The sequence below is a fragment of the Ahaetulla prasina genome, chromosome 3 (genome assembly GCF_028640845.1).
Source record: "Ahaetulla prasina isolate Xishuangbanna chromosome 3, ASM2864084v1, whole genome shotgun sequence".
In the NCBI taxonomy this organism is placed as follows: Eukaryota; Metazoa; Chordata; class Lepidosauria; order Squamata; family Colubridae; genus Ahaetulla; species Ahaetulla prasina.
The window spans coordinates 143,553,401-143,571,354 of record NC_080541.1 but is presented as its reverse complement, the minus strand read 5'-3'; the positions used below and the strand labels follow the sequence as shown (position 1 = coordinate 143,571,354).

Genomic DNA, 17,954 nt, shown 5'->3' with positions numbered 1-17,954 from the left:
AAGAACCCCCGGCTGGATGCTAGTTTTCCTTTTAATTACATTATAATTTCCATGGATTATACCATATCTGAGCATGTACACACAGATTTGTGGCAAAGCCTACCTACTGCTATAGCAGAGGTGGGTTTCAGTGGGTTCTGACCAGTTCTGGAGAACCGGTAGCAGAAATTTTGAGTAGTTCGGAGAACCGGTGGTAAAAATTCTGATGGCCCCGCCCCCATCTATTCTCTGCCTCCAAGTCCCAGCTGATCAGGAAGAAATGGGGATTTTGCAGGAACCTTCCCCTGGATTGGGGAGGGAATGGAGATTTTACAGTATCTTTCCCCTGGAGTGGGGTGGGAATGGAAACTTTACAGTATCCTTTCCCTGCCACGCCTACCAAGCCACACCCACAGAACCGGTAGTAAAAAAAATTGAAACTCACCACCACGCTATAGGTAATTGCACTATCAAGCAGATAACAAAATGAAAAAGAAAAGTCAAAATAGTGGATAAATAATAACATTCCCCTATTTCAAGATCTGAAATGTTGTTACTGCTATCATAAAACAATAATAAAATACCTGTAAAAATTGAGCCTACCCAAGGTTATTCTTACTATATATAGTTTGCACAGATCTGCAGTCCAAAGCATATAATTTATATGGAAGAAGAGATCCGAAATGCTCTATGCATATCAAAATGTATATTAACATATTGCATAGTTTTTTTTAATCCTTATAAATTCAGCATCATCAACGACTAGGTGACTTTAGAAATTTAAATTATGAACAAATAATTCATGTCTCTTCAAAAAGACAAAATAGCTTCCCCAATTTCATGCCATTGTATTACAATGCCCAAAATTCGCACACAAATTTGGTCCATGTTTGGTAGCAATTATAGAAGTTTTTAATGCAACACATCAGTAGACTACTAGATATGGAAGGAAGATAGTTCAACAATTTCAGTTTGAGGAAAATAATAGAGATAGAAGTCCTCAAAAAAAGAGCCACCTGGAGTTGTCCCAAATAGTAAGCTGGGTGATATATAAATTTAATGAATGATAACAATAAATAATAAAAACATACAGATAGCCTGCAACAAATAAATGAAATATTCTATCCAAACCAAACTCGTCTCTCCATGACACTTATATTTTAAACGCAATTGCATTTTAGGCAACATTTTAACAACTTTATATTTTGTGCATAAAACCAATTGATCTTTGCTTACAGGCAAACATAAGGAAGACAGGCAAAAGTATTCTCTTTCGGTAGCAGCACTGTTTATGCTATACCAGTAGGAACAGGAACTTAAAGTCAGCTTAAAAGCCTACTTCTAATTTTCTGGTCTCTGTTTTTCAAGATTATTGAAAAGAAGTACAAATTAAGCCTCACAGAGTACTTCAGACTAAATTAAGGATTTGCAAAGATTTTCCACTGAGAAGAATAAATTACAGGTTTAGGAAAAAACTGCACTCGTTCTTTGAGCCAAGGGTTACCCTGGGCCTTGAAATAGAAGACCGAGATAAAAAAAAATAGAGCCGTCCAACAAAAGCTGTACTTAATTAAAACAATAGTTCAATGCATTAATTAAAATGGAATGTATTTAATTTAAAAGATTTAATTCTTTCATATTTAATAATTTCTGTGTTGGGTAACTTAAAAAGAACAATTCAATAGCAAATGTGGGAGAGCTCTGGGGCCATAGCTGAGGCTTTTGAGGGGATCATGTGGCTTTGTAGCCTCAGTTATGGGACTCTGATTTAGAGCTTAGAATACTGTACTAAGATGTATATAGTTATGGATCATCACTTGGCTATGGAAGATACTATAGCATGAGTCTGTTTTATCTATTTATCTATCATCTCTCTCCCCCCACTCTCTACAGATCCTCTCACTAACCTAGCTAAGAACAATCTAAAACTCCAAAAATGTTGATAAAGGTTGCATCTCACGCATAGTTCCAATTCCTTCATTTCAAATGTTCATATGTCTAGCCAAAGCTTTCATTGAACAGCTATTATGATGCATTAAAATTTCTGTTTCCATATGTTAAGTTCGGGCAATGAAGAGGCAGGAGACGGTACAAGTGACAACAGCTCTTTGGTTTATTGTGATCCCAGCCAAAAAGCAACAGGCAAAACCCCTCTTTAAATACTATTTTGGCTGAGGCTTCAACCAATCAGCAACGTGCTTGTTCCCGCCCAAACTTCCCTCCTAAAGTTTAAATACATTACACCATACGTGTATATGTTGTGAATTTTTGTGAAGAAGAAATATTGAGTAGATATATTCTGAATACCACAAAGCACTTCCTGTTCCAGATAATCCAGATAATTTTGTAATTGCATGCACCACTGCTGGAAGATTTGGAATGGGCCATTCCAAAGAAAATAAAAATGTTTTGGGGGGGGGGAATTCTAGTGTTGGATTGCTTTTTTTACATACATTCAGAGAAAAGCTGCTCCTTAAACAGATATGAATTTATTACTGGTTGATTTTAATGTCTAAGCAAAAAGAAGAAAAATATTAATCAGGCCAAATTATGGTCAGACTTTCCACAAAGTTGATAGAAAGCCAATTCATGGAGAGGCAGTGAATACATGTCTTCCATCCAGGCTTTCAGGTCAGCTACAGATTTTTCATCAATATAAAGTAAGATTTTTAGCAGCCTCCCAAACAGCAGAATCTAAAATTAACACCCCTTTAGTGACATTGTGATTCAATTGCTACATTCAATTGCTACATTTACGGTTTTTGACCCAAGTATGTCCTCATGGAATTTGTACTGATTTAATGATGAACTTTCATCACTTGGCACCTTGGCATTATATTTAAAAAGGAAGAGTCTACCTGTCCACAATCCATTTCATATACCTTGTAAATTATAATTTTTTTAAGAAACCATAATATATGCAGTTTAATATTGTCTAGCAAAAAACAAAACACCAAACGTTAGGACAGTCTTATTCTCTCGCCCCTTCTGTTCAACATCTATATGAAGCCGCTGGGTGAGATCATCAGTGGCTTCGGTGTGAGGTACCAGCTGTACGCTGATGACACCCAACTGTACTTTTCCACACCGGGCCACCCCAACGAAGCTATCGAAGTGCTGTCCCGGTGTTTGGAAGCCGTACGGGTCTGGATGGGGAGAAACAGGCCCAAGCTCAATCCCTCCAAGACAGAGTGGCTGTGGATGCCGGCATCCCGGTACAGTCAGCTGAGTCCACGGCTGACTGTTGGGGGCGAGTCATTGGCCCCGATGGAGAGGGTGCGCAACTTGGGCGTCCTCCTGGATGAACGGCTGTCTTTTGAAGATCATTTGACGGCCGTCTCCAGGAGAGCTTTTTACCAGGTTTGCCTGGTTCGCCAGTTGCGCCCCTTTCTAGACCGGGATGCCCTATGCACGGTCACTCACGCCCTCGTGACGTCTCGTCTGGATTACTGCAATGCTCTCTACATGGGGCTCCCCTTGAGGGGCATCCGGAGGCTTCAGTTAGTTCAGAATGCGGCTGCGCGGGTGATAGAGGGAGCCCCTCGTGGCTCCCATGTGACACCTCTCCTGCGCAGACTGCACTGGCTACCTGTGGCCTTCCGGGTGCGCTTCAAGGTCTTGGTAACTATCTTTAAAGCGCTCCATGGCATAGGGCCGGGCTATTTACGGGACCGCCTGCTGTTACCAAATACCTCTCACCGACCCGTGCGCTCTCACAGAGAGGGACTCCTCAGGGTGCCGTCAGCTAGGCAGTGCCGTCTGGCGACACCCAGGGGAAGGGCCTTCTCTGTGGGGGCTCCCACCATCTGGAACGAACTCCCCCCAGGACTTTGTCAACTTCCGGACCTCCGAACCTTCCGTCGCGAGCTTAAAACACATCTATTCATCTGCGCAGGACTGGATTAGATTTTAAATTTATATTGGTTTTAATGGGTTTTATTATTTATATTGTTCTTTTAAAAATTCGGCCATGTAGAATAAGTTTTTTAACTGTTATTTTATCCTGTATTTATATGTACTTTTTTACTTGCCTGTGAACCGCCCTGAGTCCCTAGGGAGATAGGGCGGTATACAAATGTGATAAATAAATAAATAAATAAATAAATATCTTTAGTGAATGGACCTTCTTCAGTCTTATGTTCCTAATAAGGTTGTTTTATTTCACTAAAATACCACAGAACACAAAAATGATGACTGCCATTCTCACCATAAGCTAACAGAAATAAAAACACATCTCCCGTAAGGGTAAAGGAGTCCCTGTGGATTTTACTCTGCTAGTCGTTGCCGCCTATAGGGGTAAGTGCTCATCTCTGTTTCACCTATCGTGCGCTTAAAACAACTCTAGGCCGTGTTTTCCCTTTATCCATTTCGAAAATATTTTAGTGTTGTTGTTTTTTGAAAGAAGCATTACAACTATATACAATCAACGCTTGCAAAAACAACAATAACAACAGCCATCTCCGGGAACGGAGATGAAAACACTTCCGACAAACGATTAGCAGAACGTTTCTGCCGTATTTTGAACTGCTTCGGCTCCCGTAATTCCCCTCCAGCTTCCTACAATACTGGAGAGGTTTGCCGAATGACGGCCTGGATATGGAATGGTCGTTTGGGGCAAAGCTGGGCGTCTCCGTCTTCTTTTTCCCTTTGCTGATTCTCTTCGTCCTGCGGTTCGTGAAGCGACGTCTTCCTGTCACTCCTAATGCTGATGTCAAACTCCTGGTGGTTGCCGGTTCTGGTAAGACAAAAAGTTAGAAACAGCCAATTACCGCGGGTTGCTGCGGCCATCCGGACTACATTACCCAAGAAGCAAAGCAAGCCGCTACAGCAAGGGGGCATTCTTGATGCTGAGAGCTGTGCTTGCTAGTTATGCTGGAAGTTGTAGTTTCTTCGAAGAAATTTTTGCTTGGAATTGAGTGTACCTGTTTAGAGAGGAATCGCGGGGGGGTGGGGTGGGGTTCTCCGGCTAATATTTTAGAGGCAGAATATCACGGCTCCATTCGTGATTTTAATTCTTAATTCCAATTGCTTAATTCTTCTTTGGCAATAATTGTTAATAGCCTGAGATTAGCATGACCCAGGGTAATCTAAACCTGGATGTCTCCTGTTTTAGACCACCCTTCTGGCTACACCAACTCTGGTTTTTGGTGTAGTCTGATGGAAATATTACAATGGCATCTTAGTAGAAGTATCTCTAACTACCTAAGTATTTGAAAAAGAATATTTCATACAACAACAACTGTTGACTTACAACAGTTCGTTTAGTGACAGTTCAAGGTTATAACAGCATTGAAAAATGTGACTTACGACCGTTTTTCACCCTTATGACCATTGCAGCATCCATGTGATCAAAATTCAGACACTTGGCAACTGATTCATATTTATGACCTTTTGCGACCTTCTGATAAACAAAGCCACTGGGGAAACCGGATTCACTTAACAGCCAGGTTACTAATTTATCAACTGCAGTGATTCACTTAACAACTGTGGCAGGAACGGTTGTAAAATGGAGCAAAACTCAACAAATGTCTCACGTAACAACAGAAATGTTAGGCTCAATTGTGGTCGTAAGTCAAGGACTATTTGTATAGCCACTTTTGAATTCCAGAGTGAGTTCTTGTCTGCTTTTTTTTCTTTGCTCTGCAGCCAAAATGATAAAACAACAAAGCTCCTTCCCCCTCCCATTGCCTTTCTCTTGAGGTTGGGAAGCAGGAAAACCTATAAGGAAAAGACAACCTACCTCTGCTCTCTTGCACTGAGACAGGGAGAATTTTCCACTAAGAAGCAGTGTTCTGACTAGTATTTGGTCCTCTTTTCTTGCTGGGGAGGAAAAAAAGCAGCTAGCTCTTTTATACTTGTTAGTAAAGTTCACACGTCATATCAAATATGGTTTGTTTGATTTAGATACAGCATACCTAAACTCAGAACTACCTTTTGTAAACCATGGTTTATGGTTTAGTTTGATGTCACACTAGGCCAATATAATTTACTCAAACTGGTTAAAACTGATCACAGCTTAGCACTACATGGGCACTGTCTCTTTGTAAAACAAATTATTTATTTATTTATTAGATTTTTATACCGCCCTTCTCCCGAAGGACTCAGGGCGGTGCACAGCCAAGTAAAAACAGCAAGCACATAGACAAAATTAAAAAACATATTAAAAAACTGATTATAAAGTGGTCAATTAAAATTAAAACTAAAGTAAAACAATCCTAAAACCCCACTTAAAATTTCCTCAAGCTAGCCCCGCACGGTGGAATAAGAAAGTCTTGAGCTCGCGTTTAAAGGACCGGAGGTCGGGGAGTTGACGCAACCCCGGAGACAACTCATTCCATAGGGCTGGAGCCCCCACAGAGAAGGCCCTCCCCCTGGGGGCTGCCAGTCGGCATTGTTTGACTGACGGCACCCTGAGGAAGCCCTCCCTATGGGAGCGCACAGGCTGATGGGAGGCTATAGGTGGCAGTAGGCGGTCCCGTAAGTAACCCGGTCCTGTGCCATGGAGCGCTTTAAAGGTGATAACCAGCACCTTGAATTGCACCTGGAAGACCACCGGCAACCAGTGCAGGCTGCACAGGAGCGGTGTTATATGGGAGCATCGCGGTGCCCCTTCAATTACCCGCACAGCCGCATTCTGGACCAGTTGGAGCCTCCTGGTGCTCTTCAAGGAGAGCCCCATGTAGAGAGCAGCTTAGTATGGGCATTCACATGCCCTGTCTCTTTGAATTGGCTAGTGTTCCACACCGCTTAGTAGTTGATGGTGGGTAAAGGGAAATCTGCTTTGCCACCTCTTGCTTTCTCTTCTTTTCTCTCCCTCCCACATAACAGTGAAATAAAACAGGTAAGTTGGTCATCCTCTCCATTTCCTTTGGTGCAGGCATTCTTAGTCCAGCCCTTCTGTTCCATTAGCCCAAGACAATATGTTAGCAAACAGAATTGGAGTGGAAAGCGACAGGTGAGTAACTGGAGACAGTGGCAACTATTACTTGCCTGGTCTTGTTGTTCTAGATTTCGTAGTGAACCACAAACTAACCAACTACATAGTTTAGCTTGCTGAACAAGCCCTTGTGGTTAGTTTATCGTTCAGTGGTCAAGGAAAGAAAGAATTGGGTTACAGTAATTAAGGAAACTATGTTTAAGTTAATTGTGGATAAGTATGGTTTGTAAAATCCAGCCAACAAAAGGTGTGAACAAAATCAACAGAATGAGAAAAATTCTTACTCTAAGTCTGTGGAACTTAAAGAAGTTAACTCTGTATTTTCAGGAGGACATACTACAGAAATCTTAAGGCTGCTTAACAGCCTCTCCAAGAAATATGCTCCCAGGCATTATGTTTTGGCTGATTCAGATAAGATGAGTGAAGAAAAAATCCGTTCTTTTGAACAGAAAAGAGCTGCAAAATACCCCGATTCCTCGGTGAGTTTTTATACCTATTTTTCTGATTGTTCATATTTTATTAAATAATAACGTCACATTTCCTGTTAAAATAGTCTTCCTTTTCCCAATTTTCATTGAAGTGCTATCCCTAAATTTTTCACTTTTCTCATTAACTTGGGGAGTTTTCCATGCAGGCCAGAGAAAGCTTCCCTGAGTACCTAAGTCCAGAGGAAGGGAGCTGGCTTTGAGATAACCTTGAAGCATCTGTATCCTCCAAACAAAACGACATAGAAAGGCAGAAGCAGCTGTCTTTCTAGAACGGGGTATCCAACCTCGGCAACTTTAAGACTTGTGGATGCTGGGTCCCCCATGGCTGATTGGGGAATTCTGGAGTTGAAGTCCACAAGTCTTAAAAGTTACCAATGCTGGACAACCTTGTTCTAAAAATTTGGCTGTGCCTTATATCTCTAATCCAGCGGTCACCAACTGGTGGTCTATGGACCACTGATGGTCCGTGAGAAAATTATGGTGGTCCACAGAAACATTATTTGCATTTTTTTTATATTGCACTAAATCAGGGGTCCTCAAACCATGGCCCCTGGGAAAGATAGGTGTAATGAATGTTTGGGTTGCTGCAGAGAGTCTCCCCCTTCTGGGTCTTTTTGTGTGGGCTGGAGGGAGACAGAAATTCCAACTTGAGGTCTGCTTCAGCCTCCTGGTGCGGGGCTTTGGGTAAAGGCTGGAGGGACGTGCTGCTGGTGATGAAGAATCAGAGGGCCTTGTTGCAGTAGGACTGCATCATGGCCTGGAACTGCCTGACCATCTCAGTCCACTGAGCCTCCAGGGGCCGGTCCCTGGCCTTGCACTCCCACAGATCTTCCCTCTGCTTGGAAAACCTATGCTCGTAGTCCTCAGTGAGATGCTTCTGCTGAGCCTCCTTCTCGGTCAGATCCAATTTGAACTGAGCTGTTTTGCCGACTCTTTCTCGTGGTGGCTGCTTAGCTCCGACAACTACTTCCTGTTGGAGCCCAAAGGAGCCTGGGTGGGCAGGTGAGGAGTGGCTGGGAGGGGAGGGTCGAATAGAGGCAAGTGAGGCGCCCTTTGATGTGAGTGACATTGAGTTGGCCATGACCACCTAGTCACATGACCACCTAGCCACGCCCATCCGGTCATTTGGCAGATCATATTAGTGGTCCGTGGGATTTAAAATTATGAATTTAGTGGTCCCTGAGGTCTGAAAGGTTGGTGACCCCCTGCTCTAATCTGTACTGTCTGCATTTATTGGAATGGGATATGTTTGATCTCTAGGCCAAATGGAGTGAGGTTTCGTATTTCTTCCCAAGTTTATGACTAGGGAGCATTTTCTTGAAAAGGTTGCTGCTGGATGTCATAAATCCTTTTCTCAAGCTGGGATCCCCTTTATGCTTCCACATTTCACTGTGCAGTGAAGCTTTCAATACACATGGTGACTATTTAAAATACTCTCTGACACCTAGAAGGTTGGGACATTTTAGAACAACCTAAGGGTGAAACTTCAAACAAACATGTTGAAGTTACATGCTTGAACCTGACTAATGGTATGTAGCCCTGTAGCATGCTTGCTTGAAAACAAATGTCCCTACCCCTGTTCCGAGCCAGACTATTTCTAGCATGGAACACGTGCCAAGCATAGATGTAGAGCTTCTGCTGACTCATCAGGGAGATGTTCTGATGATGTGTCAGAATGACCTTGGGAAACAGGAGGAAGACCCAAAGATGAGATTTACCTGTCTGATAAGAGCAATAGCAATAGCAATTATATACCACTTCACAGTGCTTTACAGCCCCTCTCTAAGCGGTTTACAGAGTCAGCACATTGCCCCCAACAATCTGGGTTCTCATTTTACTGACCTTGGAAGGATGGATGGATGAGTCAACTTTGAGCTGGTGAGGATCGAACTGCCAAACTGCTGGCAAGCTGGCAGTCAGTAGAAGTAGCCTGCAATACTGCATTTAACCACTGTGCCACCATAGTTCAGTCCACAGGTGGGAAGGGGGGGGGCGGGAAGCAAGGGAACCATTTTAGATTGGACACTGCCTAGTTTTCCAGAGACTAAAAATAGAACAGAGGCAAAATGCTTTTTCAGTCTTGCAAGATTCTGTTTCATGTAACCTTACAATAAAGATAGTTCTGAGGCTTCCTATCTGGACTACTTTATAGAGCAGTGATGGCGAGCCTTTTTGGCACCGAGTGCCGAAAAGGGAGTGCGCACTCATCTGGGGCATGACCAGGAAGAGGAGCTGCCCCAGGGGGCATGCGCACGCCAGAAAATGAACTTCCGGCCAGATAATGTGCACACGCTGATCAGCTAGCTGGGATGCATGCTCACGGCAAAAAATGGAAGACCAGCTTTTCCGGTTTCCAGCACTTCCCCACGCATAAAGGCCAGCTGATCGTCGTGTGCGCATGCGCACCAGAAACCCGGAAGAGGAACGGGTGACGCCGCGTGTGCCAGGCGATATGGCTCCACGTGCCACTTCAGGCACATGTGCCATAGGTTCGCCATCACATTTATAGGACTAACAGATATTTTACTATATAGCTAGCTGACAGTTATTAGAAAATAAGTAACACGTTTTTCTATTAATTATATTACTGAAATGAAGGGGAAAATAGTAAATAAAAGTTGGGTTCTGTAAGGAGAGATCCTCAGTTCCATCAGTCCATTTATTCAAAATAATTCCTTGGGCTTAATACGCTATAGTTCAAAGGTATATATTTTTTTAAAATCAAGCTGCTTGATGAATCCTGGGTCCTAATTAAAAAAAAAAGATTTCACAAGTCTGAGATCTGCTTGCCTTTCTTCTAGCAATTAAAAAAAAATGTTAAAAGTGGCATAGCCTAAGCATCAGAACAGATTAGTTAAGCTTTGGGGGTTTGCGATGTCTTGCATTGTTGAACTGACTCATGAATAATTTCCATTAATTGCTCATTACTTATTTGTCACTGTGTATTTAAGATCCTTGAGATAATCTATTAAACATATTCCGATACTATTTTTCTTAAAATTTCCAGACCAAAGTGAAACACTTGACAGGGCTTAAATTGCTCTGGGTTTGGGTTTGGGGGAACAGGATGGAGGGACTGTAGCCATAATCTTTTTTTTTTAATTGAAAAAGTTTTACAAAATTTCCCCCCCTTTCCCCTCTCCCCCCTTTCCCCCCTCCCCCCTCCCTTCACAAACCCCTCCCCGATTTCCCGGAACAAACACAAGGTATAGTAAAATTAAAACAAACATATACTAAAAAAATTTCCTTCCTAACTAAATTATAATCCTACAATTCTCACCAATTCCTAACCTCCCCCAAAACAATCAAAAATATGTAGCCATAATCTTTGATATGCTTCAATTTGTTTCCCAGTGGTATTGCATTATTCATGGGGAAGGGAAGGGAACTATTGGAAGTATTCCAAACCACAAGGTTGCAATCCTATATACATTTCTTGGAAATAATGTCCCTTTGAACTCAGTGAATCCAAGTAAACTATGTAGGATTATTCTCTGACTCTATTTGAACATCATGATTCACAAGATAAATTTGCATAATGTGCAAACCCAAAAAGCACCAGAGCACCAGAACAGGGGAGATCAGTTTCCAAACCAAAGCAACCTCCCATTTGTTTAGGGCTCAATTATCCTGTTCAGCCATAGGTATATAACAAAAATATGGGCTAACATAATGTGAACCCTCTCTTCGGACTGCTTTATATAGAGATAGATGCCTAGAATGCTTTCCCTCAAATAATACTTTTCTAGCCCTTCCAACTTCATTTTTTTGTTCTTTTGGATTACTCACCCTGGAGATACATAGAATATGCCTGCAATTACATTTCTGTCCTGGCATCATGATGCTTTTCTACTAGCAGTAAGATTGGTAGCCACATTTCAAAATTCTCCAGCCTGACGTTTCATGGAAGCACTAGACATCTATAATCCACAAACGTGATTATTAGCAGATGTTTAGCCCAGACTACTGTAACCTGATGAGTTTCAGATGAATTGAACTCCAACTGCTATAATCCTGTGGGTGAAGACTACATAAACCGATCCAACCCATTTGAAGAATGAACGATTGGGGAACTCCTGTGTATATTTATCCAGGCTGCTGGAATAGGATGTTACACAACACATTTCTAGTTTTGTACCTTATTCAATTCACATCCAAACTTGTTCTCCTTACAGCTTTGCCAGCACTTCTTTCTTACTTGAATTAGTATGGGACATAGCTAATTCCCAATTCTGCTTCTACAATAAAGATAAACTGGGAGGCTTGGAGATGGGTGGATTGAAGATACACACACACACACACACTTTTTAAAATCTCTTTCAGTGCAGAATTCATACTCTTTTCATTTCTTCCTTTTTATTTTTTTAACCGCCTAAGAGTAGCTCCACAACAAGAGAGATGGCAAATAAATTTAACAAATAAATAAAACATCAGAAAGAAGAATGGCGTTTAACTGATAGATAGCTTACTATGTGTATATTATTCTATTTTCTTTTAAGGTTGGGGTATCAAAAGGCCAAAAACATGAAAGCTATGTTTCTATGGGACTGACTTCTAAAGTTTCAATTTTTGCTGGAACATTTTTGTTTTTACTTTCTTTTGAGCAGGCATTGTCTCTGAAAATTGTCTTTGGTAGGATTTTGTACTGCATGAGACTGCTTTCCTTCTGCCACCCCAGTTCCTTGTCTAATCTAAATACTGTATTTTTCGGACTATAAGACGCTCCAGACCAGGGGTCCCCAACCTTTTGGACCTCAGGGACCACCAAGTTTATAATTTTAAATCCCACAGACCACTAATATGAATCCAGCGCACCGCTGGCTGAAGCGCCTGAACTCCCACTGACGGGATGGGGTCCTTCAGGCACTGTCCCTCCTCTCTCTTTCTCTCTCTCTCTCTCCCCCCTCTCTCTCCCACTCTCTCATTTTCTCTCTTTCTCTCTCTCCCACTCATTCTCTCTCATTTTTCTTTCTCCCCCCACTCTCTCTCTCTCTTTCTTCCCCTCTCTCCCACTCTCTCTCTCATTCTCTCTCATTTCTCTTTCTCTCTCCCCCCACTCTCTCTCTCTTTCTTCCCCCACTCACTTTCTTTCTTCCCCTCTTTCTGTCTCTCTCTCTCTCCCACACTTTCTCTCTCATTCTCTCTTTCTCCCCCCCCCCCGTTTCCCTCTCATTCCCTCTCCCCCTCCTCTCTCCCACTCATTCTCTCTCATTCTGACACTGAGACTCAAACTTACAGACAGGCCCCAAAATTTTGTGAGTTGAGAAAAGAAAAAAAAAGAAAAAAAAACACCAAGGAAATTTAAAAAGCAGGATCAAAAAGAGCACCAATAGCGAAGGGGCATGAAGAAGAAACGGGCAGTGCAAGTGGGATAAGAAAGGAGAATAAGAGAGAGGCAGGGAAAACACAGGGACGAAAACTAAACAAAAAGGAATGACATATAGCGAAGTAAGAAAGTGGGATAATATTATCAGGCAGATCTTCAGAGTTCACACCACATCCCTTAGTATCTTGAACTCTGTGAGCCATTGGTCTTTTCCCCTTTTCAAGTATATGATCTAGTCTTTCTTTAAAGTCACTAAGCAATCCGAGATCAGGGGTGAAATGTAAAATTTGTTACTACCGGTTCTGTGGGTGTGGCTTGGTGGTGGTGGTGGTGGAAATGTGACTGGGTGGCCATGGTCAACTTTTTTTTTTTAACTTTTAAAAGCATTTTTTAAAAATGCTTAAAAAAGGTTGCTTTACAAGAGGTTGTAAAAAAAGGCTTTAAAAGCTTGTGATGATCAGGCAACTCAGCTGGGATCGCCAGAGGAGCCTTTTAAAAACTTCTGTTTTTACAACCTCTTTGGCCAAAGAGGTTGTAGAAAAAAGCTTTTAAAGGGTTCTGACGATCCCAGCTGAGCCGCGTGATCATCAGAGGCTTTTTTTTTTACTTTTAAAAGCATTTTTTTCGGCTGAAGAAAAAATGCTTTTAAAAGTACAAAAAAAAAAAACCTCTGATGATCACGCGGCTCAGCGGGGGCCGGGGGGGCGGGGGGAGGCCAGGGATTTTTGCTACCGGTTCTCTGAACCACCTGCCGCCATCGCTACCAGATCGAGCGATCCAGTCCGAACCAGGAGCATTTCACCCTTGTCCGAGATGTCTTGGTGATTGGCTCTTATTCTTATCCAAAGTCTTTATTCTTTGTGCTTAATCTAAAAACGCTAGATCATTGGAATGTTGTCCTAAACAAAACGAATGGAAAATGTAGAAATTCTGATGAGAAAGAAAATGCCATACATCCTTATTTCCTAAGTCCAGTGTCCCTTTCGTAGACACAGATCCAAAGCAAAGATTGTGGGGTCCTTGGTGGTCTCTAAGCTTGGTGGTTTTCTTGCAGATTTTTCATTACCCAACTAGTTAGGGTAGTGAAAAATCTGCAAGAAAACCACCAAGCTCAGAGAGCACCAAGAACTCCACATTTCAACCCCGAGCTTCAAATATTCTCTTCTAAAGCAAAGATTTAAAGTAAGATATCAAACTAGGTTGAATATCTTGAGCTGTGGTGGCACAATGGTTAGAATGCAGTACTGCTGACTACTTCTGCTGACTGCTGGCTGCCAGCAAGCAGTTCAGCAGTTCAATTCTGCTACCAAATACCTCTCACCGACCCGTGCGCTCTCACAGAGAGGGTCTCCTCAGGGTGCCGTCAGCAAGGCAATGTCGTCTGGCGACGCCCAGGGCAAGGGCCTTCTCTGTGGGGGCTCCCACCCTTTGGAACGAACTTCCCCCCGGACTCCGCCAGCTTCCGGACCTTCGGACCTTCCGCCGCGGGCTTAAAACATATTTATTTAATTGTGCAGGACTGAGCTAGGTTTTAAATTCATGGGTTTTAATTGGGTTCTATTTGTATATTTTAATTAACGGGCTTTCAAATAAGTTTCTTAATTGTTTTTATTCTGTATTTATATTTATATGTTTTTAAATGCCTGTGAACCGCCCTGAGTCCTTCGGGAGATAGGGCGGTATATAAATACGATTAATAAATAAAAATAAAATAAAAAATTCACATCAGCTCAAGGCTGACTCAGGCTTTACTCTGTAAACTGCTTATATATAAAGCACTGTGAAGCGGTATATAAGTCTAAGTGCTACTGCTATCTTTCATACACTAGAATGGGTAGTCCACTGTCCTGAACACCAAACCTGAGTTTTCTACCTAATTTTATTGTCCAAATGGTTAAAAGGCAATTTAATTAATTTGCATTCTCACTCAATTTAGTAGCAGATTAAATAAAGTTCATGATTGGAAATGCAATCCCACATGTAGGAAATCCTATTTTAGAAGACTCATTTCATCTCCTTTCACACAAAAGACTAGATTAGATTTCCATGAATTAGATTGCTATCAGTAGCTACTAATATTGATGCTGTTGTGGCTTTCTAGAATCACAAGCAGCATGCTTTAAGTATCAGTTGCTCTACATCAACTATGGAAGTGACTAACGCCCATCTGTCTTCCTGAATTTGTTTTTTTTATTTATTAAACAAATTTGTATAACCACCCAACTCACACTCCGCAACTGCTTGACTACTGTCAAATACAAAATGCTAAATTACACTGCCTCTTGCCTCAGTTTACATAACAATAATCTAAATATTACCAGTCTAAATTGCAACTAAATCTAACATTTCCAGTCAACTATAGTTGGATACATGCTGCCACCTGCAGTAAATTGGGGGAAAATAAATTATTTTTGAAATTATTTTTAAACCAAACAAGTGAAGGAGTAATATGTGAAAACTACTTCATAATATGAATGCAAAAGTCTCTGTGTGAGGAATGCATGAATTGTTTAATTTTTTTTATTTAAAGCAATTGGGTTCTTTTTGGCCTAAACCAGGGCTGTCAAACTCCTGGCCCACTGCCAGATGCGTCACGCGCTGGCCACACCCATGGTTTAGCGAAAGGGGGGGAAGTCCCGACACGTCTTGTGACACCCTGGCCTAAACCCACCCATTTTTTAGTATAGCCCTTGGACTGCCACAAAAGCTAACACAGCCTCTTTTCCATGGGAATCAATATTTAAAGCAATTTAATGACAAATAGTTGAAATAGAATTGTATAACTATAAATGCAACATTCCGTTGATACAGGTAGTCCTTGACTTATGACTGGTCACTTAGTGACCTTCAAAGTTATGAAGGATTCCCATTAAAGCTACTTACGACTCAGTTCTGAACTTATGTCCAGGAACTTTCCCAATAGTCACATGACTGCATTTGGAGACCTCAGCAACTGGCTCATGTTTACAACTGTTTACAGCGGTCTACAGTCACATGGCTGCAATTTATGACATGTTTCCAGAAGTTGGTGTTTTACTTCAGGTTTCTGGAAAAAAATGCCCCATAGTGAACAATGGGTTTGTTTAACAATCATGATGTTTGCTTTAAGACCATCCCGTTTGCTTAACAACCACTACTAAAAAGGTGGTAAAATTGAGTCCGGTCATGTGATGACTGAGTTTACGACCATCACAAATTACGACTGTAGGGAAGCTGTAGGGAAGCTGCTTGCCCGTGTAGTACTGAAGAGGCTCCAGGTGCTTGCAGAGAGTGTCTATCCAGAATCCCAGTATGGATTTCGAGCCAACAGGTCCACTACTGACATGGTCTTTTCCCTTAGACAGTTGCAGGAGAAATGCAGGGAACAAAGACAGCCACTTTTCGTAGCCTCCATAGATCTTATGAAGGCTTTTGACTTGGTTAGTAGGGACGGCCTTTATAAAATTCCCCCAGGATTGGATGTCCTCCTCAACATCATCAGGTCCTTTTATGAGGAAATGAAGAGCACTATAGTTTTTGATGGCTTAACATTAGATTCCTTTGACATTCAAAGTGGAATGAAGCAAGACTGCGTCCTCGCACCAACTTTATTCAGGATCTTTTTTGCCGTCATGCTGAAACATGTTTTTGGAACTGCAACAGAGGGTATTTATCTCTGGATCAGATCAGACGGAAAACTTTAATCTCTCTAGTGTCTTTAGAGCAAAGTCTAAAGTCCAGCTGAAATGTTTACGGGATTTCCTCTTCACTGCCGATGCTGCCATTACTGCTTACTCTGCCGAAGATCTTCAACAACTTATAGACTGTTTTAGCAAGGCTTGCCAAGACTTTGGAGTAACAAAACAGCCTGAAAAAAACACAAGTCATGGGTCAGGACGTGGATTCATCTCCCTGCATTACAATCTCTGCACAAGAACTGGAGGTCGTCCATGACTTTGTGTACCTTGGCTCAACTATCTCCGACACTCTCTCTTTAGATACTGAGCTGAATAAAGTGGTCACCACATTTTCCAGACTTACAAAGAGAGTATGGCTTAATAAGCTGATGGAACATACAAAGATCCAGTCTATAGAGCCTGTGTCCTGAGCACACTTTTTTTTTGGTAAAAGTTTTTTTATTTTTTACAACAAACAAACATAAAAGCCTCTTCAATCCAGTTACAGTATGTCGGTGGGGTGGTTACACATCTCTTGTACAATTTCAAGATAATCATCTCTTTCATTCATCTAATCTTACATTGTCCAACTCTCTTACTCAATCAATCTTTAATTAAAGAATGGCTATAACATTTCATGCTCTCATTTCATGTTAATTTCCTCAAATTAGTATTTTATCTGATAACATTATTCATTCTATCTTCCTAGATCAATTTAATTCAGTTACTTCTCTTGATAACAACCTTTCTTAAATTTTTTCTAGCATATTTTTCCTTCTAACCATTGATAAAATAAATCCCATATTTTATACTATTGCTTATCTTCTTGTTCTCTGATTTCAAATGTCAATTTACACATTTCTGCACATTCCATTATCACATTCCATTATTAACACAATCCTAGCTGCTGTTGTAACATTCGCCATCAAATATTTTAATTCTCTACTGTATGTTTCAGGTATAATCCCCAACAGAAAAACTTCTGGCTTAAAGTCTATATGTTTTTTGATCATTTTCTCCAACCATGTGTGTATTTTAGTCCAATATCTTCTAGCTTCAATGCATGTCCACCACATATGGTCTGAGCACACTCTTGTACTGCAGTGAGTCTTGGACCCTTTACATACGGCAGGAGAGAAAGTTGAATACTTTTCATATGCTCTGTCTCTGACGTATTCTTGGCATTACCTAGCATGACAAAGTTCCAAATAGCGCAGTCTTGGAACGTGCTAGAATTTCTAGCATGTATACACTATTGAAACAACGACATCTACGCTGGCTTGGGCATGTTGTGAGAATGGCTGATGGTCGGATTCCGAAAGATCTCCTGTATGGAGAATTAGTGCAGGGAAAACGCCTCAGAGGGAGACCACAACTGCGATATAAGGATATCTGCAAGAGGGATCTAAAGGCCTTGGGAATGGACAATAACAACTGGGAAACCTTGACCTCTGATCGTTCAGCTTGGAAGCTACAGACGCAGCATGGCCTTCTCCAATTCGAAGAGACACTTGTTCAGCAGACTGAGGCAAAGAAGCAGTCCCGGAACCAGCGAAAACTGGAGGCTG

The 17,954-nt window shown here is 41.5% G+C and overlaps 1 protein-coding gene across 2 annotated transcripts in view; it reads left to right on the top strand.

Annotated features, from left to right (window-relative positions):
• The first annotated feature begins 4,212 nt into the window (after nucleotides 1-4,212).
• Nucleotides 4,213-17,954, top strand: part of CNN3 (calponin 3) — a 105,686-nt gene continuing 91,944 nt past the window's right edge. The window contains exons 1-2 of one of the 2 annotated variants that reach the window (XM_058176107.1): nucleotides 4,213-4,717; nucleotides 7,244-7,395. In XM_058176107.1, the coding sequence (XP_058032090.1) occupies nucleotides 4,576-4,717; nucleotides 7,244-7,395 (294 nt within the window). In that variant the 5' untranslated portion in view covers nucleotides 4,213-4,575. The remainder of the gene's footprint in view (nucleotides 4,718-7,243; nucleotides 7,396-17,954) is intronic. The other variant, XM_058176105.1, reaches the window with a different exon arrangement.